General features: G+C 53.2%; 1 protein-coding gene across 7 annotated transcripts; it reads right to left on the bottom strand.

Annotated features, from left to right (window-relative positions):
- Positions 1-315: 315 nt before the first annotated feature.
- On the bottom strand, positions 316-24,823 carry TJAP1 (tight junction associated protein 1). Of its 7 annotated transcripts, XM_030315584.1 has the most exons (13): positions 24,736-24,823; positions 24,130-24,225; positions 14,700-14,810; positions 14,479-14,607; positions 7,757-7,854; positions 6,894-7,019; positions 5,264-5,292; positions 4,362-4,523; positions 4,081-4,147; positions 3,817-3,846; positions 2,986-3,093; positions 2,801-2,884; positions 316-2,042 (listed from the first exon to the last, which is right to left on the bottom strand). In XM_030315584.1, exons 6-13 carry the CDS (start codon positions 6,990-6,992, stop codon positions 945-947), a joined length of 1,677 nt encoding a protein of 558 aa, XP_030171444.1. In that variant the 5' UTR covers positions 6,993-7,019; positions 7,757-7,854; positions 14,479-14,607; positions 14,700-14,810; positions 24,130-24,225; positions 24,736-24,823; the 3' UTR covers positions 316-944. The 7 variants fall into 7 exon arrangements, with proteins under 7 accessions (XP_030171444.1, XP_030171442.1, XP_030171440.1 ...); XM_030315582.1 differs by lacking the exon at positions 14,700-14,810; XM_030315580.1 differs by lacking the exons at positions 14,479-14,607; positions 14,700-14,810.
- Between the last annotated feature and the right edge of the window lie 1,433 nt (positions 24,824-26,256).

Raw genomic sequence — 26,256 nt, 5'->3', positions numbered from 1 at the left:
GGCTCAGGTCTCGGACTTCTAGGACCTGGGGTCCTGGGGCGACACCTTACACAGGCCCCCCGTAAGAATCGTAACTGAGGTAAAGAGCCCGCCTCCACAGGTGGGCTGGACCCTACCTACCTCAAGGGGAGACTCAGGGGCCCTGCCAAGGTCACTTGAGGTGCACCTTCTCTCACTGCGTGACGCTCTGTGGCCACGGACATCCCAAGCAGAGAAGGGCAGGGGAGACTCACTAGCAAAGAGCAGAATTTGACTAGAACTGGGAAGGCTCAAGAATGGCACCAGGAAAATCATTAAGAGACAAATTGGGCCATATCAGTAAAATAGTTTTAATTTTAAAATAGTCATCGATGTGAAAACTTCCCAAAGCTGGGAGTAACAGTCTAGAGCCAAGGTCGGGAGGGGGCCAGGCCTCACCTAGAGCCCAGCTTGAGGCCCCTGAATCCCTCCCTCTCCTCCCTTCCAGAGGGAGGATGGACACAGCTGAGGCGAGCCCTGAGTGAGTCCTCTCCCTCATCCCCCAAGGGCCCCTTGAAGGCAACAGCTCGTGCAGAGGACTTGAGGGGAGAGGAAAACAGGCAGAAAATAGAAATTAGAGGTTAATCGTCCCCGACGACGTCCCCCTCCCGACCCCGGGGGGGGGAGGGGGGAACCACAAAAAATAAAACTTGCGGGTATGAAAGGGGGATGGAAGATGAACACTGATACGATAGACCCCTCCGCAGTCCAGAACAGCCCAACTTGGGCCAACCGGAAGAAAGGTCTTGAGCCCCAGCTGCATGTTACCCTTGGGGAATAAATATTCCAAGAAAAGGGAAAAGCCATGAGACAAGCTGGTGCCAGACACAGGCAGCGCAGCTACAAGGCCTGGCGTGGCCCACCTGACACCACTGCACAGGGAGCAGAGCAGCAGGGGCAGGAGGGCGACGGTGGGGTGGGGGGGCCTAGTTGAGCAGGTTGCCCTGCTCTTGGGCCTGGGTCAGGCTGTCCTTGCGGTGAAGGTGGTGCACCCCCATCCTCTTGGGGCTGCGCTGGGGACGGCTGGAGCTGGGGAGTGCCCAGGCCCTGCCGTCAGTGTGGGAAGTGACAGGCCCCTGATCTGTGCCATTATCACCGGGCAGCAGACTCTGGCGTTCTTCCTCAGGGCTGATGGGCAGGTTCAGCTCTTCTTCCTCCTCCCTGGGAAGGCCAGAATCAGCTTCTGTTGGCAGCAAAAGCCCACTCTCACCAGGTGGGGAAGAAGGCGCCAGAACCTCCTCATCTCTGTCAGCGGGGCTAAGAGCAAAGTGGCGCTGCAGGTCAGGGAGGGCATCACGTCCAAAGGCTGTGCGCTGGGCCACGGCGGCTGGGGGTGGAGTGCGGTCCACAAATGCCCGCTGCCAGCTGGCTAGCAGGTCCTCCTCAGAGCTGGCAGAGCTGGCCGGGGCACTGAGTGCTGGGGGGACAGGGCTGGGCTCGTGGCGGGGGGAGGTCTGGGCTGAGGCAGGGCTGCTGGGCACTGGGCTGGGGCGGGCCCGCTCACCGCCCTCCTCCACCAGGCTCAGGGAAATGGCCTGGCGGGTGGCGTAAGTGCAGTTGGGCAGGGGGCTGTTGCGGGGGATTCGCACCTTATCCTCAGAGAACTCGATTACCTTGCGGCCAGGATACAGCGGGTGTGGTGGAGATGGGGTGGGGTAGGGGCTCAGCTTCTCAAAGGCTGGCAGGGGCAACTCCTCCTCTGGGGAGCCCCCAGCAGTGCCCAGGGAGCGGCATTCCCCATTGGGTTGTGAGGTGGGGCTGCCAGGGGCTGGGGGACTGGCTGGGTCACCCGGGCCCCCCCCACTCATGTCCACGTGCACAAAGACATCCTCGGCCAAGGGGCGCCCGGCACTGCCTGACTGGGCTGAGTTGAGCAGTAGAGACTCTGGCTTCTCTAACACCCGGGCAATGACCGAGGTGGGTACCACAGCCCCTGGCATCAGGCTAGGGGCGGGGCCCGGGCTGGCAGCCTCTTGACCACTGTGCAGATGTTTCCGAACCATGTCCTGTAGCTCACAGGGCAGCTGGGGAAAAAGAGTGGGAGAAGGGAAGAGAGACATGAACGATCCCAACCTCAGAGCAAAAATAACGACCGGCACGTACAAGCACCACTGCGCGCTCAGCACTGTGATCTTCCGGCCCCCCGGCATGCCAGGGTATAGCCTCATTTCACAAATAAACTGAGGCTCCGCAGGGGTGAAGTAACTTGCAGCTTTTGATGAACACAGCCAGCATCTGATCCCAGAACTGGTGCTAAGGCCCACATGCCCTCAAACGTCCATCTCCCTGCATCTCAGCAGTGGCTTCTGCCCAAACCAGACAAGTTTGAGGACCTGTACTGGCCAGCAGCCTCATGAGTCCCTCCACTCCTTCTACAGACCCTATCAACCTTGGGCCTGAAGCTCTGGAGTCTAGAGCTTGCCCCTTGGGGTAAAGGGATCAGCTGGGCCTCATCCTCTCTCAATATTCTTATGACTGATACCCTGGCCAACCCCACCTTCCCGCATGGGATCCCGAAATTGAGTGCCTCTCTCCCTGCCTCTGTTCCAGAAATACCAGCAGGGCCAGCCCCCCAGTCCCAGTGACTATCTCTTGACAGCACACGGACCACCGACCAGTGGCAGAGTTGACTGGCTTGAGAGGAGCCATGCAGACGAGGGCAGAGCAAAGCAGAAAGGAGGAGTCAAGGCAGGAGGATAGAGGGAGGTGTGAAAACTCAAGTCAGAGGAGTCCTGAGAAGGCAGGACTAGCGCTGGCAGGGGGGTGGGGGGGTTCTGCTCACATCGGCGAACTTGTGGTTGCGGAAGTGGGACTTGTTGCACTTGAGGAGCTGCACAGCCAGGTTGCAGTCCAGCCGGTACCGCTCCTACAGGTAGAGGCAAGGGTCAGAGGCCGGCCCCGCCCCAGGCAAGCAGGGCCTAGGCCAGGGCAAAGCCAGGGACACGGGAGGGGTTCCCCCCGCCATACATTGAGCTCCTCCAGCTTGTTGATGGTGTTCTTGGCGTCCAGCAGCTTGTTGGTCAGCTCCACGATCTCCCAGTCCAGCGTCTTCCTGTCCATCTCCGCTTTCTTGATCTGAGGCACAAAACGTGTGTGAACCCCGCCCTCACCCCAGCCGGCCTTCCTCCCCTCCACTTCCTCCCGACCCAGAGACACAGGAAGCCACAGGTGCTGGGGCAGCCAAGGCGGACGAAGTAGACAGACGATGGACAGACAGAAGAAGACCAGCCACCTCTCCTGTTCTCCGGGCTGGCTGTGGGGTAGGGGCTTTCTGGATATAACCTGCTGCCACCTGGGCCCAGGACAGAGGCAAGAGCTGCCCCTCAAGGGGCCCTACACAGGAGGCAAAGCAGCTGGACTAGAGAAGTAAGTGTGCAAACCCAGGGACTGAAGCCTACGTGTGGGAGCTGCTTCCAGGCTCAGGCCAGGAAGAGGGAGGGGTGGGGCTGGGAGGCAGCTGGGGGCGCCTGTGAGATTATCTAGTTGAGCCAGGAGGGAGCGGCAAGGCTCAGCAGCGGCCTTCTGATCTTCAGTTCAGGGACTGGCTCTACAGCCCCCCCCTCCCCCCTCAATGGCTTGGGCTTGTTGCCACTGCAGCGGAGAAGCTGTGAGTGTTCAGTGGTGACATCAACCGGTTCCTCTGCCAGAGCCAAGGAGGGAGGCACTGTACCGAATGGGCCTCACGTAAGGAAGAGGAAAGCAGTAGGCAGAGGGACAGGGAAGGGGCCCCGGCAACCCCAGAGCTCATCTGAGGAGAAGGCCAGGGCAAGGGAGAAAACACACAAACTCAGACGCAACTGCAAAGATCCAGCTGTGGCTAAGAGAGGCCTGACAGGAGAGGGCGGCGGCGGCGGCGGCAGCATGAGGGGAAGACGGGAGAGAAGAGAAACAGTGTGAGCACTAAGACAGTCCTGACGCGCACAGCACACTGCGGTCCCCTCCCCGCCGCCGTCCCAACCCCTTCCCCAAGCCCCAGTGGCATTCCCTCAGCAAGTCCCAGCCCCCTGCTCTGCTATGAGCACAGTGCCAGCGAAACCGCACCCCCAACCCCGGACAGATTACCAGTGTGTGCAGCTTGTCCTCCAGCTCCTGGTTGGTCCTCTGGGAAGCCGTGTAGCTGTTCTGAAGCCTGTGGAGGAACACGAGGCAGACCCCTGGGTCAAGATCTGCTCTTCAGACCCTGCTCGCTCAGCCCCTCCTTGATAGGGGATCTTGGGCAGGCTGTTCTCCCCAAACCGCAGTTTCCCCATCAGAATCAGATGATCTCAGAGGCCTCTTCCAGCTAAAATCCTATGAATGGTGGGGGCTGCATGCAGGTGTGTCCTGGCCCCTCCTTTCCACACCTGCGGAACTTGTCCTTAAATTTGTCCAGCTCCTCGCGGCTCTGGCCCAGCTCCAGCTCCAAGCAGTCCTGCCCGATCTCCAGCTCGCGCTCCAGGGCCTCGGTGCGCCTGGTGGCTGAGGCCAGGCGCCGGCGGAGCTCCTCGTTCTCCTGCTGCAACAGCCTGGCGGGGTGAGGGGGCAAGGGCAGAGGAGCATCAGAGGTAGACGGACCAGCCCTGGAACCCCAGCCTGGATTCAGGAAGGAAGGAGTAGGGATGACGTGAACACAGGCAACTGGGGACAGGGGACTCCTTGAGACTGAGCCTGAGTCTGGGGCAGCATATCCCATAGGCCTGCTGGCCCTGAGAACACAGCCTGGCTTGGGGGCAGGGGCGGGAAGCAGAGGGGATGGTAGAATCCACTCCCACCCGGAAGAAGAATGAGAAGACAGAATTGGTGTGAGGCGTGAAAGTTCCCAGTCTGTCTCTGGTTACAGCCCAAGCCAGCCGGCCACCAAGCCCTCCAGCTCCAGTTTCCCCACTGCACGATCAGGCTACTCCATTATTAATCTCCTGGAAATCCAGCCCAGCACTGCCCTCCTCTCCAAAGGCCTCACGTGGCTGACAGAAAAGACTGCAGGGAGGCAGCTGGCACAAGAGAGCCAGGAGCTGGGGGAAGGCTCTTTGGCAAGAGCAGGCCTCCAGAGCACCTTGGTTCCAGGTTCTCTTGGAGCCATGGAACAAAAACTCTTTCCGGAAGGAATATCCATATCCAGCCTCCTCTCAGAGCCCTTTATGGCTCCACACCAACCTTTACTTCTACCTAATCCAATGAAACCCCGACTATACCAACAGCCTTGCCTGGCGCTAAGAGGGAAGTGCTGAGGCAAAGCAGGGCAGGCTCTCAGGCAGCAGATACTCACTTCATCCTCTCTGCATCGGTCAGGGGCTCCTGTGCACAAAAGAACAGAAGCCTGAGGCTCAGCCCTAGACCACTGACCCACCCTGCTTGCCCATCCTCCAAAGAGACCTGGAAAGGGCCATGTCTAAAGCCCAAACAATCTCACAAAGTGGGCCCTGTAGAGATGGAGGCAATCCAGTATCACCTGGATGAGCCTAGACTACTCTGCCATGCCAATGAGAAGGTTCAAGAACCCCTTCCGACCTTCACCCTTACCCACACCACTTCCAACCCCCCTCATAACTTCAGAGCAGGCTGCAAATGAGTCCTGGTACCCACGCCACATCTCCCAGGGATAAAGAGAGCCTCTCAACTGTTCACTGGGCTCCCCGTGGGCCCTACAGGCATGGCAGAGACATTCCAGAGAAGTGAAGAAGTCAGGCAAGCTACAGTAGGGTTCTGAGCTCTAACAAAGCCCTCTTGGCCCTGGAGGAAGTGGGGGCAGAATCAGGCCCGTACAGAGGCCCCAGAGGAACAAGTACATAGATGAAGGACAGCCTTTGGGCCAAGCCTGACTGAGAGGAGTAAAGAGTCTCATCCTTATCTGGCTTTTTACCTCCTGCCCCATCCTCCCCAAGCCCCCACACTGGTTACGGCCCAAGAGCCAGAGCTCAGCCAGCCACAGAGCAGGGAAATGTCAAGCAGCCCACTCTAAATGGAGCTGACTGCCGCAGAATGCCAATCCCAGGCAGGAAAATGAGGGGGTGGCCCAGACCATGGACTTTGAAGCTAATGACACCTGGATCTGATCCTATTCTGCCACACTCTGCTTACATTAGCCTTGCTGAGCCTCAGCGTCCTCATCCACAAAACCAAGGGAATGCCCACTGGGTGGCATCTAGCACAATACCTGGCCTTTTTATTTAATGTTCCCTGAACTGAAAACAGGCAAGTCACAGCATTCCTGACCTGAATCTGACCAAAGCGGGCCATGGTACGCCTGATGTATGCATGTATGATGATCTCTCAAGTTCTGTGAATGTGCTCAACATGCTGCAACAGGGTAGAAACACAGTAGCAAGGGACCTAAACTGCAAGCTCCTTTCCTCCTGAGAGTAAGCTGAATGAGGGAGGCCTATTTGGACAATGTTTTACAGTTGCCTGAAGAAGGCCTCCTAAGCACCTAACAACAGTTCCTGGCTGGGAGCATGTATTTAATAAATGCTGGCCAAACAAGGCAAAGCTGGAGGAAGGGCCAGGACTTCCGGGGGCAGCAAAGAACAGCTGGTCTGTGGGGAAGAAGCCGGAGCACGACCTCCTCCACAGAGACCCAGCCTCCAGCAAGTTAGGACCCCTCAGTCTGGTGGGCTGCCTCTTGCAGGAAGAATGATACTGCCTGGGATCATTTCTGTTGAGCCATGAAGACTCTGGGTTCCCTGACATGTGGACATGTACTCACAGCTGTCCCCTATAAGCCTACATTGCCCCCACCAGCAGTGCTGCAGCTAGGAGACCCCAAACATGTACCAGCAATGCCACACCCACACCCCAACTTGGGGGACTAGAATCTCCTCAGGTGGGAGAAGTCAATCAGACACCCAGCCTCAAGGGCCTGCATCTGGCAGCCAGGGCAGGAGTACCAGTCTTCTGACCTCCTGCTCCAGCCGGGATCCAGGAACCTCCAGCCGCAACTCCCGATGCTCAGGTGGGGCCTTACGGTACGGTTTCTTAGCAGGGGCTGCGCTGGTCATCCTGGGAGGTGAGGGCTCCTCAACCTGCTGAGGGGAAGCAAGGGAGGGGAAGGCTCAGAGACATGGGCAAGAGGCCCCCAGACTAAGGAAAAAAGGACAGTAAAAGGGACATGTGTAGGAGCCACCAGGCAGGCAGACAGGCCTGGACCATTGCCGGGATCATTAGAAACCTGGACTTTGGTATCTCAATGCCCAAGGGTCAGGGGAGTGCTGGAGGCGACAAGGGCCCAATGCGCCAGGTGGGTGGGAAAGGCAGGGCCTAGGTTCTGGGCACCAGGAAGAGCGGATTATGGTCTAGGAGTGGGACAGTATATCTAAGAATGGCCCACCACTCACCTTTGTGGGCTTATAAAAAAATGCCTCAGAGGGAAAAACTGTTCCCTATGAATCGGTTTCCCCAACTATAAACTGGGGATGAGGAGAGCACCAATTTCATACACCTTCTGTGAAGATTACATAAACCACTAACCTTTTTTACAGTTACCTGGCATTTAGGAAACATTCGTGTTAGCTCAAAAAAACCAAAACAAAACAAAACACACCAGTAACCAGAAAGTGAGGGTTTGAGGGTACTCCTCCAACCCAGTTTCCTTAGTGGGGTCTCTAAGCTTGTAAGCCCTGAAGGCCAATCCTCTCTGGCCTCCACCGTTCTCTTTTCACCAGCCCCCACCAAGAGAGGCCACCTGCCTGCCCCCTTACCTGCCAGCCTCCCAGGAAGGGAGCCCTGGGGGTGGGGGTGGGGAGCAGGTCTCACAGGGACATACCGTCTGATCGTCGGCAGCTCTCTCTGTTCCGCTGTCCCAGAGTTAGCCCTCGGCTCTCTGCATCCCACGGCCCCTCCACTTCCTCTAGCCAACAGCTCCTGAAACCGGAGAAGAGAAGAAAGTGGAAACCAGGTGTCAGCTGCGTGTCTGTCAGGGCCACGGACTGACCTACCCAGTCCAGGACTTGGAAGGCCCCCCCAGGAAGAGCCAGGCAGAAAAGTCATGGACCAGGGGTTCTGGAAAAAGGAGAGGAAGCGGGAGAGGACTGGAAGCACTGGGCTCCTTTCCCCGTGAAAGCACTGTTACAGGCCCACACAAGACACATGTGTGTCTTGTATGTGCTCGTGGTCTCTGCTGACCACATGCCTGATTTGGGAATAGGTCTGGCCCTGTTCTGTCCCGATCCCACCCCACACCTGTCCTGTTCATCTCTCAGGCTTCTCAGAGTCTGGAAACTAAGAGATTTGGGGAGCATGGCTTGCAGAAGAGAACACCAGGAAAAAGGCTAACAGAGACCAAGAAGATGTGGGGAAAACTTCCTAGCAATGTTCCCAGGAGCCCAAAGACTGCTTCTGTGTGTAACGGTGGTAAACAGACTTTGCAACTAGGGAGGGGAGGTCGAGGAGAAAACATTCTGAAAAAGCAGCAGAGCAATGATTGAGCAATCTCAATGGGGGAGATTTTGGTGTCCCACACCCCCTCTCACTTGCCCCCTCCCCCTCCCAGATACCTGGCAATGTCTGAATGGCTGTCACAATGGTGTGGGTGCTAATGGCATCTAGTGGGTAGAGGCCAGGGATGCTGCTAAACATCCGGTAACACAAAGAACAACCCCCCATGATGAAGAATTCTCAGCACACAGGGTTGACAGTGCCCAGGCTGAGAAACTCTGGGGCAGAAAGCCCAACTCTGGGGAGCTGAGACACAGGGCTCCAGGCTATGCTGCTTCTGACACACTGTGTGGCCCCAGCTAAGTCCCTCACTGGTTTCTCTTCCACACAGAGGTGGCTAGACTGAGTGACCCGTGAGGTCCTGTCCAGGTTCGTGGGACCACTGAGCTGAGCCCTGCGCCTACCTGTAATAAGCGGGGCCACAGCACGGGGGCAGCAGCCACCACAGGGACCAACGGAGGCAGTAACCTCAGGTGGCCTTCTGGGCATAAACAATCTTCCCGCCACCATTCACATAAATAGAGCTGGGGGCTGAGGGAAGCCTTGCGGGCTAAAGCATGTGTTCCTGCTGTCGGGACATGCCCTGGCCCCAACTCCTGTCACATTCCAACAGAGCCCGAGGCAGGAAGAACAGTGGGGGTAGGGAGGGCGGGGAAGCAGGAGTGGCCTCCCTTCTCTGTCTGGGCAGCCTGGTCTCTCCCTTGGGGTTCTGGGGGGAGCTGGGGCATGGCAGCAGGCACGAGCCGCCAACCTCCACCCCTTTGATGGTGAGGCGGACATGTCCCCACAGGGCACAAGCAGCGTGCTGTGTCGGGCTGACTCCCTGCACAGGAATCCGGGCGGGCCCAAAAGGACAGCACATTCCTGGGGTGTGGGGGAGCAAACAAGACACCCCCGCAGGTTCCCTGGGGCCCCTCCTGAGGGCCCCAGGGTGGGAGCTCCTATGGCCTGAGGGAGAGGCCCAGAAAGTCGCAAGCCATCCTGGATACCTGGGTGCTGATACTCAGGGAGCCTAAGTGTGGGGACATGAGTTAGAAAAGGACAGCCAGAAACACAGAGTAAGAGATACAGTAGCCAAGAACCGCTGCAAAATCCAGGGAGGGAGACTCTAGAGTTGGGCCTGCTCCCTTCCTCATCTGCATCCCCATCAGCTGCAGGCCACTGCAGCCCCCTCGATTCTCAGCCTCTTCTTTTCTTCCTTAGCCCTATTCATACCAATACCCACACTGGCCTCTAGGCACCAGGACACCTGACTGGGTGGCACGCGGGCAGGCAGGAAGCAAACTGACGCACTCATGTATCTGGGGATCTTCCCTGGAAGGAGGGAGGCCTTCACTCCACAGCCCACAAGCCCTAGCTCTACTTGTCACACATCCTGGCTCATCTTGACCTCAAGTCCCCACTCCCGGGCCCCACAGCACACACTCCCAGAGCTTTCCCGGCTGGATAACCTGGCTTGCTGAGGGAACAGACAGTGTGGAAGTGGCTGGCAGGGAGACAGGGAGACAGGGAGCACCACAATCACCCATGCTCCAGGATGAGTGGTGCCAGCGATGGCAGGCAGTTCTCTCTCCCGGCCAGAGCCTGCTCTCTCCATACACAGCAGAGACACAAGAAAGGGAACCACTCCCAACTGGGGAAGCAGAAGGCAATGCCCACCAGGGAAACAGTCTGCTAGGGAGCCTGCAGTGTCCCAAACACAAGCCCACGAAGGAGAGTCTGTCTCACTCCCTGCCCCATGTCCATAAATACCAGTACGTGTTGGGGCCCACAGCAGCAGGGGGTAGGGGTGGGGGTGGGACGATTCCATCACTGAACAGGAACGCAACAGGGCTGACAGGCCACTGTCCTTGACTGGAGTGTGGCAGGGAAGGACAGACCCTAGAGTGAGAGCAACGCCAGGTGGACTGGAGAACAAAGCAAGAAGCAGCTGGACACCAGGCTCACAGCCAGGGGAAGATAAAAGGTGGGCTGCAAGACAGCAGGGCAGTCCCGCCAGGAAGACCCAGCTACCGGTCTCGGCCTCCAGTGGTCACATCTCCTTCACCCAAAGATTCCCATCTTGCCTTGGAGTGTTTCAGCCCAAACAGGATTTCCCAATCCCACGTCAAGAAGAGGAAGTCCCCAGGGAAAGTAGCCAGATAACTCGGAATGAGATATGGGCCACCATAAGCAAGCAAGCAAGCAGCCTTTGGGGTCTCTTGGCCTCTGGCTGCTGGCCTGGTTCCAGGGCACCTCCAAGAAAATGGTCTTTTGGAAAGTCTAGAAACTGACCGAGAAGAATCCCACTCCCAACCCTCACCCCAAACCACCTGAGCTTCAAAGAAGTGGGGGCAGAGGACTCAGGACGTAGGGCTACCAGGTCATGGGCTGGGTTTGCACTACAAGAACAGCTGTGCACCAGGAGAAAGGCTGAGGCCTAGGTTAAAACCTCTGGCTGACCCAGTGTGGTCTGGGGCTCCTCTGGCACTGCTGAGGGAGACACCTACAGCAGCAGTGGGAAGGGAAAGCTGCTCTCCTCATACCCCGGCCCCGCCTAGCCCTGCCTAGCCCCGCCTCCCCCTTCCTCCTCTGCATAGCATTCATTCTTCACTCACTCAACTCAGTTCAGATAGACTCAGCCTGGCTCTGCTGGGGTGGAAAGGGGGGTGGATAGCTTCCTAATTGCCATGTTGCAATCTGCCAGTCAGTGTGGCCGCCTGTTGCCGCCTGCCCTGTGTTAAATACCTTCTCCCTGATTACAGCCCATGGGGCACGATTAGCTGCCTCCTGAGAACAAAGTCTACTTTCATTAGAAATGGGACTCAGCACGCACAGCAAACCTGCACTGTGAACCCACTGAACAGCTGAGCAGAGAGCGTAGTCAGGGGCAGATATAAGGAGAAACGTGTGCCAGACTCTGGCTGAGCGGTATCCTTTAATCAAAGGACAAAAAAATCTGCCAAGCATCACTCTTTAAGTCAGGAGATGGGACTCACACCTGTGCCCTTTCATGGGTAAGTGCCCATATGTGACCTGGGCTTCCACCATGGTTAGGAGTCACCGCTGCTGGAGATGGAGTAGGATAAGGAAAAACCTTTAGCATCCTGATTTTCTCCAAACCATATCCTTACTCCACTCTCTGCCAACACCCAGAGTAGGCAACAGCAAGAAGGTTCAAGCCCAAGAGCCAAAGACGCCCTCTCACTTCCTTCTGCCATCCTTTCTGCGGGTCTGCCCAGGGCAAAGTCAAAGGTGCAGGAGAGGAGGGGAGGTCCGAGCACCCAGCTTTCTCCCTACTGAGGGAGACGGGAGTGAAACCAAAATGGGTGGGGCTCTTTGGCTTTTCAAACTTGAGCCTGCCCCCATGGACATCTCATCCAGCTCCCCCAAGTTCTGCCCTGCTACCTCCCTCCACCCTCCCCAGTTCACTTGCCCTGCCCTTGAGAGACCAACCGCCTCCCCTACTCTCCACATCACCCACACTCTCTGTAAGAAATTATGGCCCCAACAGTTTATCTGGGCTCAGACCATTTCCTAACCTACTGATACCCCTTTCTACTCACAGCTGTCACTGACTCAAGCAAATGAGGGACCATCAGAGAGAGGCCACACAGCACCACTAAAAACATTAAAATTCTTCATAATTCACCTGAAGAAGTCAAACAGAATCACTCATTAGCAATCACTACTGCTTTTAGAATAAAAGGAAACTGGCCCTTTTCCAGAACACTCAGCTGTGTTCTATACTGCCTTAATTCCCATGGAACCCAGCAGGATACAAATAAGTAATAAAAATAAACACAGGACCTTCCTAAAGCCCCTCATCAATGGCTACAACATGAATGTCTGATCATGCAGGGACTAGTGTCTCCTCCGTAGGAATCGCCTTCAGCTATAAGCCCTGGATATAGAGTCTCTGAACTCTGTAGGCCTGGAGGAAACTGCACCTCTGGGGGCAGGACACACTCCAGCCATACAAGTCTGGCTGCTTCTTGAGCCTCTGAAATTCAGGGTCTGCATCCAACTGAGGCCCAAGAAACACAAACCCCCACCTGCAAGGGTCAGCCCTGTACCCAGGTGACTGAGCAAGGGCTCTCCCGCCCCATTAACACAGCCCCTCCTGACTTTGGCTGTCAGTCCCTCAGATCCCACCAAAGCTGGCTGGGTTCAGCCCTCTCCACATTGACCCCTGGGTGCCCCTCCTGCTTGCTACCAGCCCCCAGTTTCCGGCATGCAGCTGTTCCTGAGGTACATGAGCAAAGCCCTCAGCAATCCTGGGCGCGTGGCAGGCAAGCAGCCAGCAGAGCATGGGGTGGGGCCTGGGCAGGCTCCGCTCTGGGCCGATGACTAGGCTGGGAGATGCCAGTCTGTGCCCAGACCAGCCCTGCTGCCCCTCCAACAGCCATGCCTGCCACCTTTCTGGGCAAGTACAACCTCACCCTCTTGGGACAAGCTGCCTGCGGCCCTGACCTGGCCCTCTGCCTGCTCTAAGCAGAATCGACAGACAGGTTTTTAAAAACCAAAATGGGTGGGAATTATTCTGCCCCAGAGTAATCCTGAGGACTCCAAACTACTGCCGGGGACCTGTAAAGAGCTCACCTGGCTCCCACCTGAGTAAATACCTCAAGTCTATCCAGCTGGTGTCTCATTCAAGCAAACACCTGACAGAACAAAGGGGCTGAAGACAACAGTTGATGATGATCCAAGCAACCTCCCCTAAATAAAGGGAGGGCCAAAAAGTCCCCAAGATCAACCAGCACTTGACAGCAGTCCCCAAGCCCTCACCTCAGGAAAGGCAATGTAAGGAAGGGGTGGTCCTGAACCAGCCTTCTGCTCCAGGCCCCTTTTGTTTTCCCGGTCAGCCCAGCCACCAGGCACCCCTCCAGCTTGCTCCTCCCTACTCAGGGTCCCTACACATCTGTGCAACACCTATACCCTCTCCCGTTTACACATTCCCACCTCATGCTCACAGGAAGCTCCCTGCCTCTCCCTCCTGAGCCAAGGGAAACAGAGCCTACCCAGAGGGCCTTCGGATCCCAAGTTTCCCCACCCAGTTTACCCCGTACTGCTCTGCCTCCAGAGGCTGCAGCCAGAGAGCCCATCTAAGGAGCTACCTGTGCAGAACACCAGAGACCCCCGAGCACTCAGTCTTCCTGCTATCCCCAGAGCCCCCTTCTTTCCAAACCTGGAAGGCAATCTGGTGGGAACTTCCCCATGGCAAGCTGTTCACCAGTCTCCCAGCCTGAGGCCAAGGCTTCTCCCAGGCCCACTGTGGAGTCCAAAGCCAGGTCCCGCCCGTCGTGGCTAAGGCGCCCTTCCAGCCCTTCTTGGCTAAAGTCCACCTGAAGTTCCACATGTGAAAGGCAGTGGGGAGCCTGGCTCCACCCACTCCACCTGCCGGAGCAACGGACACCACGAACTACATCTCAGGTGGGTACCCGGTCCTGGGCTCCAGCTTTTAGTCCTAAGTAGCTTCACTCAAGGCCCTGGGAATTTCCCACAGCCAGACCGCGGTTTTCCTCAACAACAACCTTAAGGAGAACCTTGCAACTGACCCTAAATTATTATCCCAGGGTGAGACTAATGGGGACACCATTCAATCTTCCCCTTTTGACAAAGGGAAGCAACTATCCAGTCGAGAAGAAAATCCCCCTCCCACTCTAGCTCCATCTATCTCTGAGGTGTGAAACAGAGCGTGGTAACTGCGCAATGTTCTCAAACTCCATAACGCTTAAAGCAGATTGAACAGAAACTCCAACCAATTCTGTTTTAAGGGAGAACCGGGCAACGCGGTGCTGAGGGGATCATGAGGTGGGCAGAGGCCAGCAGGCTGGCTGGCAGGTGTCTGTGCATAGGAAAGCCCCCTCCTCTGGCCTTAGAGGGAGCATGTCCCCACCCACAGCAAGGAGACTGGGAAGATGGAGGGAACCCAGCAGTAAGGACAAGAGAGCAGAGGAGGTGGCATGAGGCAAGCCAAGGGGAGGAGGCAGCCAGGCTAGGGGGAGGAGGGGTGAGAGGCACTGCTGGTGGTACCCCCAGGGCAGGTTAGCTGGCCCAGGTCAGACTCACAGGGTTAGTGTCTTCTCCCCAACCAGCCAGCTCTCCTGGTTAGCACGGTTAGCGACAGACTCATGGCAGACGCCCTCCAGGCACTCCATATAAACAGACAGCTTGGTTGAGAGCAGCCCAACTCCGGAGCTGCAAAGAGAGAGCAGAAGGAATGCCAAGCTGCGAGATGCCCGAGGGTACACACTGCGCTCTTCCGACAGGGGAAGCTCCTGCAGACTTACCACTAGAGCCTCGGGGGCTTTCTCCCATCTGAAAACCATGCCAGGTGGAAGTGCAGCATGCCCCCTGCCAACCAGGGAGTCCAGCTTGCTGACCCCAGGTAACAGGGCTCTCTGGTTGGTCAACAAAAAGAGAGGAGAGCTGTGGTGGAAGGGGGCACTGCTGCGGGAGTGGGGGTGGGGAGCTCCCCCGTCTTGCCTTTTCCCTGGACCCGGCTGCCAGGCTGCACCACAGCTCTGAAAGCTGGGGTGTCAGAACAAAGCCAGCCCCAGCTGCAGCTGCCGCCCATCCCCTGCCTGTGCCAGCAGAGTCCACCCCACCACCTCCCACAGGCTCTGAGGAATGGGGCCGAGAGGGAACCGGCCCAGGGATCAGAGGCTGCAACAAGAACTGCATCGAAGGCACAATACAATGGGGCAGTGTATGACCCAGCCCGGAGCTGGGCCAGCCAGGGAAGGGGTGGCACGCTGCCACCTTTCAGTTTCTGAAAGGGCCGGGGGGATGGCGCTTCCCAGGAAGCTGGCCCCAGAGGAACCCACAGAGCAAGGATACAGGCTATGCTGCAGCCAGGCTCCTCGGACTCCAACAGCGACTATTCCACCCGCTCAGAATGAGCAATGCCAGAGAGGCTAGTGTTCCCATCACAGAAAGCCCAGGAAACAGCAGAAAACACCTTTCCTGAAGCCTCCAATACCATCCTAGGGGAAGGGACACACCCTGGCTTAGAGATCTCAAGGAAGATGGAGCCACAGGAGTGGAATCCCCAAACCCCCACAAGATGTGACCCATGGAGCAGCAGGAGAGGAAAACTACAGCAAATGTATCAGCAAACACTGCCTGTGCTTATGGAGAAGGGCAGCATGTTGGCGAGAAAAAGCAGAAGGATTCCCCTTCTGTCTGGAAAGCCCCGCAGATGATGAGATGGCTCAGGGTAGAGGAGAACAGTGACCACCCTGGCGCTACTTATGGGCCTGGCCCTTCTCCCAAGCCCAAGTTAATCATTCCGAACTGCCTACTCCTCGGGCTCCCAGTATTACTCTGACAATAGCCCCGGAGCTCCAAAGGCCAAGGCCTTACCACAGAGGGGGAGATAACCATCTAGAAGAGAAGACAACTCTTCCTGTGGGCTCTGACCTCTTCCCTAGACCGGGAAGAATGCATGGCCATTGACAGGCTACCTTCAGAATCCTCACCCACAAATAAGACCAAAAAACATCAGCTGGGCCTGGCTTGATTTCAAAACACAGAGCAGCAAAACACCTAGGAAACCCAAAGGTCCAGAAATCAGTGACGCTCTCTGCATTGAAACAGAGGTTGAGAAATCAGGTAAGTTTACTCTCTTCCCGGCCACAGATAACACAAGAGCAAAGAGGAGAAACACATGGGAGACGGAAGTGGAGAGGCCCACGCCGCGTTTACAACCGTCCCGATTCCCACTCAAGGGCACTCCTGCCAGACTACTTCACCTCAGAATAAAAAACAACCCCTCAGATAACCAGGGTACCTGCTGTGGGGAGAACCCCTAGGGAAGATTCTCTACCCCTTCCAAGGAGCCAGCCCCAGAGGAAGGCCCAATGCTGGGAAGGAGGCTCCAACACGGAGCTGCTCAACGTGGAGGGGGGCACCCTCCTCCTGAACTTGTTAGGTGAACAGAGCAAGCTGAAGAACAGAGCATATACCACTATTGAGTCTTGTTTATTTTACAAAAGATACATGATGAGGAATGTCTAGAAGCACACAAAAAATGATCAGAAGGATACATGATAGTTCCCCGTCTCTGGGAAAGGGAGAGAGGGTCCTTTTACTTTTTCTTTTGTATATTTGTCCATATGGTTGGTGTTTTCTACAAGGACATATATTATGCTTATGGTGAAAACACAGAATTCCTAGACAAACAGGACAAACCCCTCCATCTGCCATGTGTTTTTAGTATCCTGAAAACACTTCCCCTTTCATTATATGTCCTTTGATCCTTGTGGCCTACTGAGGCCCACAGAACAAGTGGCGTTCTCCTATTCTGAAGGGAAAGGACAAGTGACTTGCCCAAGACCACAGACAGAACTGGACGAGAACTCTCTGTGTCCAATCCCAGGGCAAAGATGCCTCCTCTAGGGAGCCATAGGAAAGCCATGACAATTCTGCCCTGATGGAAACACCCTCAAAGGCTTCTGAGACTGAAGTCCCCATGGGCTTACCTGTGAAGGTGCAAAGAGGTTGAGTACCCAAAATGGTCAGCCCAGCATTCTATCCTACCGTCAGCTGAGCACCATCTAGACTGCCTCCCGCCAGGCGGCCCCGGCCCTCAGGGAGTCCCCCCTCCCACAGTTCACTGGGAAAGCACAGAAGCTCTTCACAAATAGAGTGCATGTCCTTTACAGATTCCAAGTGTTACCTCACAGACAGCCGGCACCTATGAGAGAGTACTAACAAAGAAGAGGTCCCACTCTTCCACTCATGGCCAGTCCAGGAGACTCAGCCTCTTTGAAACCGAAAAGTACACAGCACAAGCCAGTCCTGCTGGCTCACCCAATCTCCTCTCAAATCTGCCGAACATACGATGCAGCTTACCAGCCCTGCCAAGAAATGCCACACTGCAGTGTGCACTCCCACACGGAGCGACAAGGAGTTGAGCCCAAGGAAAACCCCATCCATCCCTCCACTTTCAGCTACTGGTCTCATTCTTTTGATTTGTCTCGGCATTAACAAGGTCGTAGTAGGTCCTGGCTGTGAGCGTGGAACATACCTGGACAGAATGAGCAATACAGCCAGAAAAGCCAGCAGCTTATGGGGCATGAAAAGGAGCTTAATGAATAACAAAAAAGATGCCAGCAGCCAGACTTTTTAGAAGATAGTGATTAGCAAGAAAATATACGGGAGCGTACTTCACCTCTGCTCTTAACCTTTTCTGCTGGCTTAGGGATGTATTATTAGAAGATAAGAAGGCTAAAAAAAAAAAAAAAAAAAAAAAAAAAAAAAAAAAAAATATATATATATATATATATATATATATATATATATATATATATAGGGCTGAAAAGGGAGACAGCTGAAGCCAAGCACCTGGATGATCATTTAACCACCTTAACTTAACTCTAGAAAATAATTAGTAATGCTATTGTTAATACTATCACCTTTTGCTTATGCAGGACCTTCCTTCCTAAGAGTTCAAAGGATTTTGCCAATCGGATCCTATCTGCTTTCTGTTTCAAAAAGGAAGAACGGGTTTGGGTCACACAATAACCAAGATTGCTCAGCACCTACTGCATAGGGCCCCAAGAAAGATCTTACCCCAAGTGGAGGAGAGACAGGTTAACAGCCATTTGGATTACAGTTTGGTATGTGCTTGGAGAGACAGAGGAGAGACTCCTGGCTGGGGCAGGGGTTCAAGGACCAGACAAGAAGGCTGCCCTCCGAAAAACTCAAACACATCTTCCTCTTCTGGACTGTAAACTCACACTGGAGCACCACCTGGCATTACACAATGAAGAGGTCTAGATTTCTGGAAACACATTCCTTTGGTGTTTGTTGGGAACTGGTGCCCTAAGAACTACCCCCATTAACTACACTAAAAACAAAAAGGCAAAAAGAATGGACAGTGAACTCCCAGCTACCAGCCCTATTTCTGGGGAACATCTAAGTTAAGCCTGTTCTGTGACACAAGATCATCAAAGCCCTAAGAAAACTAGGGCCAAGAAGTGTAGCTTCCTGAATGCCCAGATGTGTTCTATCAGCTTCATCCAATATTTTTCAATCCATAAAACACCAGGGAACATGAATCCTTAAACACCCCATCCAGTCACCCACAGACTTAACTACATTACAAATCTACCACCTACCCACCCCCACCTATATCCACTAAGGTCACTACCAATCTCACATAAACGTGACCCATCAAAGGAATCATTACAACACAAAAAAATGGGGAGAAACATCAACTGTTTTGCACGGGTTTCTCATTGATGATGTCCCCAACCTCACCTTTTATTATTGCTTCATCACAAGAAAAGAGACTCTCTCAATTTTACTCCCACCTCAAAATGCTCCTGGCTACCTGGCAGAAATCAAAAGGCTGATTCTAGCTTGAATAAAACAAAGCCTGGGGCGCCTGGGTGGCTCAGTCGGTTAAGCGTCACACTTCAGCTCAGGTCACGATCTCGCGGTCCGTGAGTTCGAGCCCCGTGTCGGGCTCTGGGCTGATGGCTCAGAGCCTGGAGCCTGCTTCCGATTCTGTGTCTCCCTCTCTCTCTGCCCCTCCCCCATTCATGCTCTGTCTCTCTCTGTCTCAAAAATAAATAAAATGTTAAAAAAAAATTAGAAAAAAAAAACAAAACAAAGCCTTTTCTTATCCACTGTGTTTTCCAAAATGGCATTCATTTATTCAACAAATATTGAGTATCCTTCACATGACAGGCACCGTGCTACATGCTCAATACTCCTACAAAAAAGATAATGTCACCCTCATTTTATACGGGACGAGACAAAGAATCCTACCAGTTAAGCAACTTGCCTGAAGTCACACAGCTGGTAAGTGCCAGAATCAAGATTTAAACCAGGTCTGCCTCCCTCCAAAATCAGACTCCTTCACACCCCTCACCCTCACCCCACAATCAGGGAGGGACCCTCCTCTATAGAGGGTCAGCTCAGTGAAAGAGGCCAATAAGCACCAGATAAATCACCACACAACATGAGAAATGCCAGAACTGAGGCCGCTCACACAAAGTGCTGCTGGGGGTCGAGAGGAAGAAAGGAAAGCAGGAAGTCTTCTCACTGGAGGTTACACAGGAGCTGGGTCTTGGGGGATGAGCAGAGTTTTAGAGACAGCATTACAGAGAGAGCAAAATGCACAAGCAAAGAAGAATACAGTAAACGGATGGCCATGACAGGTCCAGGAGCAGTGGGAAATTTAGGAGCAATGAAGCACAGGACAGAAGTAGAGGGGACAGCATCTCAAGCCAGAAGCTGGAGTCTGGGCCAGAGTATAAACAACCTTCCCGCATGCTGAGCTAGAGTGTGGACTTTATCTTAAACAAGGCAGAAACCATGGCATTTTTAAGGGAACAGAACATTGTTTTTCACAGGAAAATAATTCTCAGAGCAGCTTGGAAGCTACAGGAGTGGAGAGAGTCTGCCCACCACATTTCATTCATTGTCTAAGCTCCACCGCATGGTAGAGCGCCTATTAAGCACCACACACTATTCTAAATGGTAGAATACAATAATGAATAAGACCTAGTACCTGTGGACAGGACACTCACAGCCCTGTAAGAGTCAGACAAGTAAACAGACAATCACAATGCAGCCTAAGTGTTAAAACACAAGCACAGAGGAAAGGCAGAAGGAGTGAGGATCCCCACACAAAGTCACATTTGTCTAGAGGACAAAGAGGTAGGTAAAGGGTGGAGGGGGAGCGCATCCCAGAAAGGCCAGCATGTGCAAAGGCCCAGAAGCTAGAGAGAACAAGTTCCGAGAGCTGTTAGGAGGCTGAATCCAGGTGAGAAACAAAGACCTGGTTTACCCAGACATCCTCAGCACTCAAAATATGGAGGTGAGAAAAAGGTGGTGAAGGGATTAGATGCAAAAATTACACATGATTAAGGGGTGTGAAGAAAGTGGCTTTAAGAATGACAAAACCAGAACAGTAAAGGCAGAGAACTGGCTCCAAATCTATCAGCCTTCACACCACAGTTCATTCATTTGCGAAAATGAGACCTGAATCCTGAAAGTCTGAGGACTTCTACCAAAACACAAAGGTGCAGGGGCACCTGGGTGGCTCAGTCAGGTAAGCGTCCCACTCTTGGTTTTGGCTCAGGTCATGGTCTCATGGTTTCGTAAGTTCAAGGCGCATGTCAGACTCTGTGATGGCAGCACAGAGCCTGCTTGGGATTTTCTCTCTCTCCCTTGATCTCTGCCCCCCCCCAACTTGCGCTCTCTAGGTCTCTCTCAACATAAATAAACTTAAAACACACACACACAAAGGTGCACTCTATGGAGATTACACGTTTCAGCACGCTGTTTGCATCACAAATTGAGATAAAGTACATTCTTCTGAGATATATGGCTCCTCAGGTAATGGTGGAGGGCAACAGACACAGACAGATACTAATTCCAAACTTCATGTGCCATAACAATAGAAAAAGGTCATCTGAGGGCTGGGTCAGAATTCCCAGAAAAAGCCCTAAGTCCTGAGCCCCCAATTACCCTGAAATCTGGTCAGACTTCAGACGCGTGCCTAGTCTGATGGCAAGTTGGAGAGTCATTTACCAAAGAAAAAGATGGGCCCTGAGGGTGTGTTAAATAGACAGGACATGACTCAGAAGGAGGGGAAGAGTGAGTCTTAAGTGCAGGGCAAAGGAAAAGCCAGTCAATCAAACCTTGGGCACACCTCTGCCCCAAGGCTACACACCAGCCTCCCACTAGGCTAAAAGGAAAAAGAGAAGCACTAGGCCAGGACCTTCCAGAACAACACAAGTTTCAGCAGAAGCACATCTGTTTTCCATTTCCCCTCAAGCTGTGGGGGGAGGAGGCTGAGTATTTAAAATGCCACCTATTTTTTTTTTCCTCTGCAGTTTGCTACCTATTTTTAAAACAAAGATGACATCCAGATTGTCTATGAATTTAACACTATGGTTACTTCAACTATTCATGTCAGTAATCAAAGTCAGAAATGAGCCTTAATGTCCACACTAATACACACACACACACCCCTTTAAGGTATGCTAAGAGTGGATCCTTAGGTCAGTCTGCTCACCCAACCCAGGCCCAAGGTTTTCCAAAGGACAGTCACCAAAGCCAAATCATGAAGAGGGAGTCGAGATGTGGCTACCATGGCAAAGGGCTCCCTCACCACAGTCCCTGCACCAGTTTTTATCTCTGGAGAGAGCTGTGGTGAAGAGCTCAGCATCTACAACATTTTTTAAATAACTGAAAAAAGTCTACTACAATCTAACAATCGTGACAAACAAAAGATACAAATTGCCACTGGGCATATTTAATAAAGTTAACTTCATACCAACCCCCCCCCGCCCCCCTCAAAAGTTCAATTGCTGAAGCCAGACAGTCAAATCCTAGCTCTGCCCCTTACTAGCTGAGTGACCTTGAACAAATTAACCACTCTTCACCTCTATTTATTCATCTGTAAAATGGGGATAATGAAAGTATTTCCTTCATAAGGTTATAAAAATTAAATTAGTTAATACATTTAAAGCACTTCCAACAGTGCCAGACACACAGAAAGTGCTCAGTAAGCACCACTATTATTACTGTTCAAATGCAAAGATAATCCTAAAGCCTCACAACTTCAAACAGGAAATCATGGGCATTTTTAAAGGAAAATTTTTTTAACGTTTTATTTATTTTTGAGACAGGGAGAGACAGAGCATGAACAGGGGCGGGTCAGAGAGAGGGAGACACAGAATCTGAAACAGGCTCCGGGCTCTGAGCTGTCAGCCCAGGGCCCGACGCGGGGCTCGAACTCACGGACCGCGAGATCATGACCTGAGCCGAAGTCGGCCGCTTAACTGACTGAGCCATCCAGGCGCCCCAAATCATGGGCATTTTAATGTCACTTTAAATAGTTTGATGAAGATGCTCTCACTACATCCAAAAGCTAAGCCCCATTTCTCTAACATCAAGACAGCAGCCCAAACCAGTACGGGGCCTCCAAAGAGAGACACTAGGTTCAATCATAAAGCAGAAGTTAGTACTGAGATCTGACCAGCGTAACAACAACAAATACGTATAGAGAGTCAGTCACTGTTCTAAATTTATTAATGCATTTAGGTTAAGGTTGTTACCTTATGAGATGGGTACTCTTACCATCTCCATTTGATTGATGAGAAAGCTGAGGCATAGAGAACTATGCAATTTCTAAAGGTTACAGAGCTACAAGTGGCAAAGCCAGAATTTGAACTCGGCATTCTGGCTCCAGAGTCAGTGCTCTTAACCTCTAAGTGTGCTGACCACACTGTCCTTGCTGTTCAGTTTCCAAAGGAGCATCCATAAATTGTCCTCAGAGAAAGTTCCCAACCTTCTAGAGTCACAGCTAAAGAACATCAGTTCGTCTGGGGCGCCTGGGTGGCGCAGTCGGTTAAGCGTCCGACTTCAGCCAGGTCAGGATCTCGCGGTCCGTGAGTTCGAGCCCCGCGTCGGGCTCTGGGCTGATGGCTCAGAGCCTGGAGCCTGTTTCCGATTCTGTGTCTCCCTCTCTCTCTGCCCCTCCCCCATTCATGTTCTGTCTCTCTCTGTCCCAAAAATAAATAAACGTTGAAAAAAAAAATTTTTTAAAAAAAAAGAACATCAGTTCGTCAGATACCTGAAGGTATTGAAGCTGACCTAGTGACAGTGATTTGGGTTGGTCTGTCTGTAGCAAGCCTCTTTTTTTGGGGGGGGGGGGGGGGAGGGAGGGAGCAGGAGATGGTCAGTGAGGAGTCCTGGATCAAATGAGATCTGCTAATCTAATCATGCAGCAGATACCAGTCATGAAACAAGCTTCAGTAAGCTGTCCCCAATTCCGGCTTCGGCATACCCACAGGGCACGGAAGGAAGTGAGGACCATATTCACTGCACTTTGTGGCTCCAGACCCCTTCTTCCCTTTCCTCCAACCCCAAATCCACCATCTCTTAAGCCATGCTTAGTTTGGTTAGTGAAACTGATTTTTTTTTCTTATGTGGTTTGACAGGGAGACTACAAAGGAGGAGAAGAAAGCTACCTGAAAAGTTCTACAATCCTTTCCTTCCATCACCACACTGACCCACTCTGTAAAGCAGCTCTCGAATATCAGGGATCTCAGGGACAGAGATTGATACAATAAATATTCCCAGAGCCTTACACCAGTCAGTTTGACCCCTTACCATAAACTAATCTGGGTTTCTTCTCCCTAATCGCAACCTGATTTTCCTTCTCCACTGACCCCACCTACCCACCAAATCTACATCCCCAAAGGAACACTAATGAGCCCTTCTTACAAAAAGAAAGATCAAAAGAAGTAGACCTGCAGCAAGAATGAATTCATGAGTTGGTGACAGATCGCAATCACACTTTTTCTCAAGACTCCCCCTCCCCCCAATCTGTCACCACAAATCTCTATTTCAGGTAAGATGACAAAGTGAAGATGTGATGGGGAGACTGAAAAAGACACAGGGAGCATGTAGGAAACTGCTTGTGACAGGGATGTGTTCAAGTACTTTCAGCCTGATCTCTAGGCCCCCGACCATGTTCATTTGCACAGGTGACAGCACCCAAGGCTCAAATCTACACCCAATTCTCAAAAATCACCATACAATCTAAACAGAACACTAACTTACAGACCACAGGCAAAAGGTAACCTCTATAGAAGAGAGCCCTTTTCAGATTAAATGATTCTCAGTATCACTCTGAACTCATGCATCCTGCTTGCAGGGAGCATGCCAGCCTGTCACTGGAGGCCACCTTACCCGCTCTGGGGTTGAGCTGGGGCAAGTCGCTACCTCTTCTTCTTTCCAAGGAGGCACTGTGATTTCTTCCGGTCCCTGGGGCCCCTGAGTCTTCAGCTGAAATTGGGGCAGATGCTATAGGAACTCTGGAAAGGCTGATCTAAGTCTGGAGAAGGGTCATCTGACTGGGTTTAGTTCCCTCCTTACCAAACCTGCCCAACATCCTCCAGGTCTCTCTTCTCCCCTTCCCCACTATCCTCCTCCACGGGAAAGACCTCTCTCCTACCGGCCGGGTACAGTCGGGCCTCGGCCACAAGCTCCAGGCTTCTTTCTTAACTCTTGGTTAAGAAATTCCCCTCCAATTCGTGACTGCTTCTTCAGGGCCTGCACACCTACTTCTTGTTCCCATGCGCTAGACCGCTCCCCCAGGGCCGCCACTGGATCCTAGGCCCCCTCCCCTCCGCCCGTCTCCCTCTTTATTTCTCTCCGCCTCCAACCTTCCCCCATTCCATTTCCTCTTCTTAACCCCGGAGCTAGTGCCTCCTCCGCCCCTACTCCGCGCTAGTGTCCCTACGATCCCCCCCCACTCTAGCCTCCCGGCCCAACTACTCCAACCCCACAACAAACTTTCTGCCGCTGCCCGCCGCCTTCACGCCGCCATCTTGCCGCGGGGCAGGCCGGGTAGCGGCCAAGGCCGCGGGAATCCCCACGCACTGGGCGCGGAGCGTCATCGGGGGGTGTGGCTAGGGGCGTAGCTTCGGGATGGGGAATTAGGGCACCAGGTGAAGAGGAAAGATGGGATCTCCGGAGAGTAGGGTTTGGAGGCCAGGCGGGTGGAGAAGGAAGGAGGTGTCAAGGGTAGGGCAATAGCGGGAAGGGTGAGGAAAGATTCTGATACTAAAGAAAAAAAGAGAGAAAGAGAAAAAACACAAAAATATGGTGGAATAGCGTTAGCGCTGGTTCCCCATCATCCAAAGAATGAAAGCAGCTTCTCAGTTTGCCACGCAGAGGTCCGTGTGACCCACCCTCTTCCACCTTCACCCGACTAATTTCCCACCTCTCCCAGAGACTTAAGGTTCTCAATTGTCCTGTGTTTTCAGGCCATTAAGCCCTCACTTAGGTGCATCCCTCACTAAGCTGCTGCTCCTTCAGGGCAAAAACTGTGTCTGATTGTATGTTCATATTCCCTAGCAGGTGCCTGGCACACCGTAAATGCTTAATGAATAAATAGCGAGCGTGGCGTCCTCCAATGCGCTAAGCATACTCAGGGCTTTTTAGGTTTGCTGTTCCCTGTGCCTGGAATGTTCTTCCTCTAGATATTACTCCCATTAGTATCTCTGTTCAAATGTTAGTGCCTTAGAGAAGCCTTCCCTGGCCACTCTACCTAAAACAGCATCCCCAGTCACTCACCCTTACCCTGCTTTAATATTTCTTTTCACAGCACTCATTATCTGATATTTGTTTATTGACCATCTCCTGCTATAATGCAAACTCCAGAGATCTAGAACTTTTTCTCATTCATCGCTGCATCCTCAGTGTCTGAAACAATGCAAGGCAGAGTAGGTGCTTAATAAACATTTACTGAATGAATGAATGGTATGGAGATGAATGATAGAGGGATTTGGGGATATCTTGGTGGGGAGGAGGGGCTGAAAATACTACAAAATGGGGAAATGCATAGTTGGAAGTTACAGGCCTCCAGGGCCAGACTTGGCCCTATCAGGAATGGTAGGAAAGACAAAAGCCAGGCTCAGCAAAGGAGGGAGGGGGATGAGAGCCAGATGGAACTCTGGAGGTGTGTACTCTGGGAGCAGAGCCCTCTTGGGAAAGCCACAGTTCAGGTAGAAGGAATGGGGTGGGCTGGAGGCTGAAGTTTACTCAGATCTAAAGACAACATCCACCCCAAGCCCAGGCCCCTCTTGGCCAGATGGTTCCGGAGAAGCCTTAGCATCTGTTCCTCTGTAAATTATCCAGTGCTCCCTCCTGCCTGTCCTCTCTGGTGACAGCTGGAACAATTGTCCAGGAATTCCATCTGCTCTCTTGTCCTTCTCCCCTCCACAGCTCATCAACAATTCAGAACGGAGAGGTATCCCATTTCCCTGGGCCTACGGGTGGGAGCTGGGTCTGTCCCTTAATGGAGCTGGCCTC

Source organism: Lynx canadensis, chromosome B2 (genome assembly GCF_007474595.2).
Source record: "Lynx canadensis isolate LIC74 chromosome B2, mLynCan4.pri.v2, whole genome shotgun sequence".
In the NCBI taxonomy this organism is placed as follows: Eukaryota; Metazoa; Chordata; class Mammalia; order Carnivora; family Felidae; genus Lynx; species Lynx canadensis.
This window is presented reverse-complemented; position numbering and strand designations above follow the sequence as displayed.

Coding starts and splice junctions, on each gene's coding strand:
- TJAP1 (XM_030315584.1), bottom strand. CDS start 6,992: ATGACCAGCGCAGCCCCTGCTAAGAAACCGTACCGTAAGGCCCCACCT. Junction 4,148..4,361: donor TTTAAGGACAAGTTCCGCAG/GTGTGGAAAGGA, acceptor GTTCCTCCACAG/GCTTCAGAACAGCTACACGG. Junction 3,094..3,816: donor GCCACAGCTGGATCTTTGCA/GTTGCGTCTGAG, acceptor TTTGTGCCTCAG/ATCAAGAAAGCGGAGATGGA.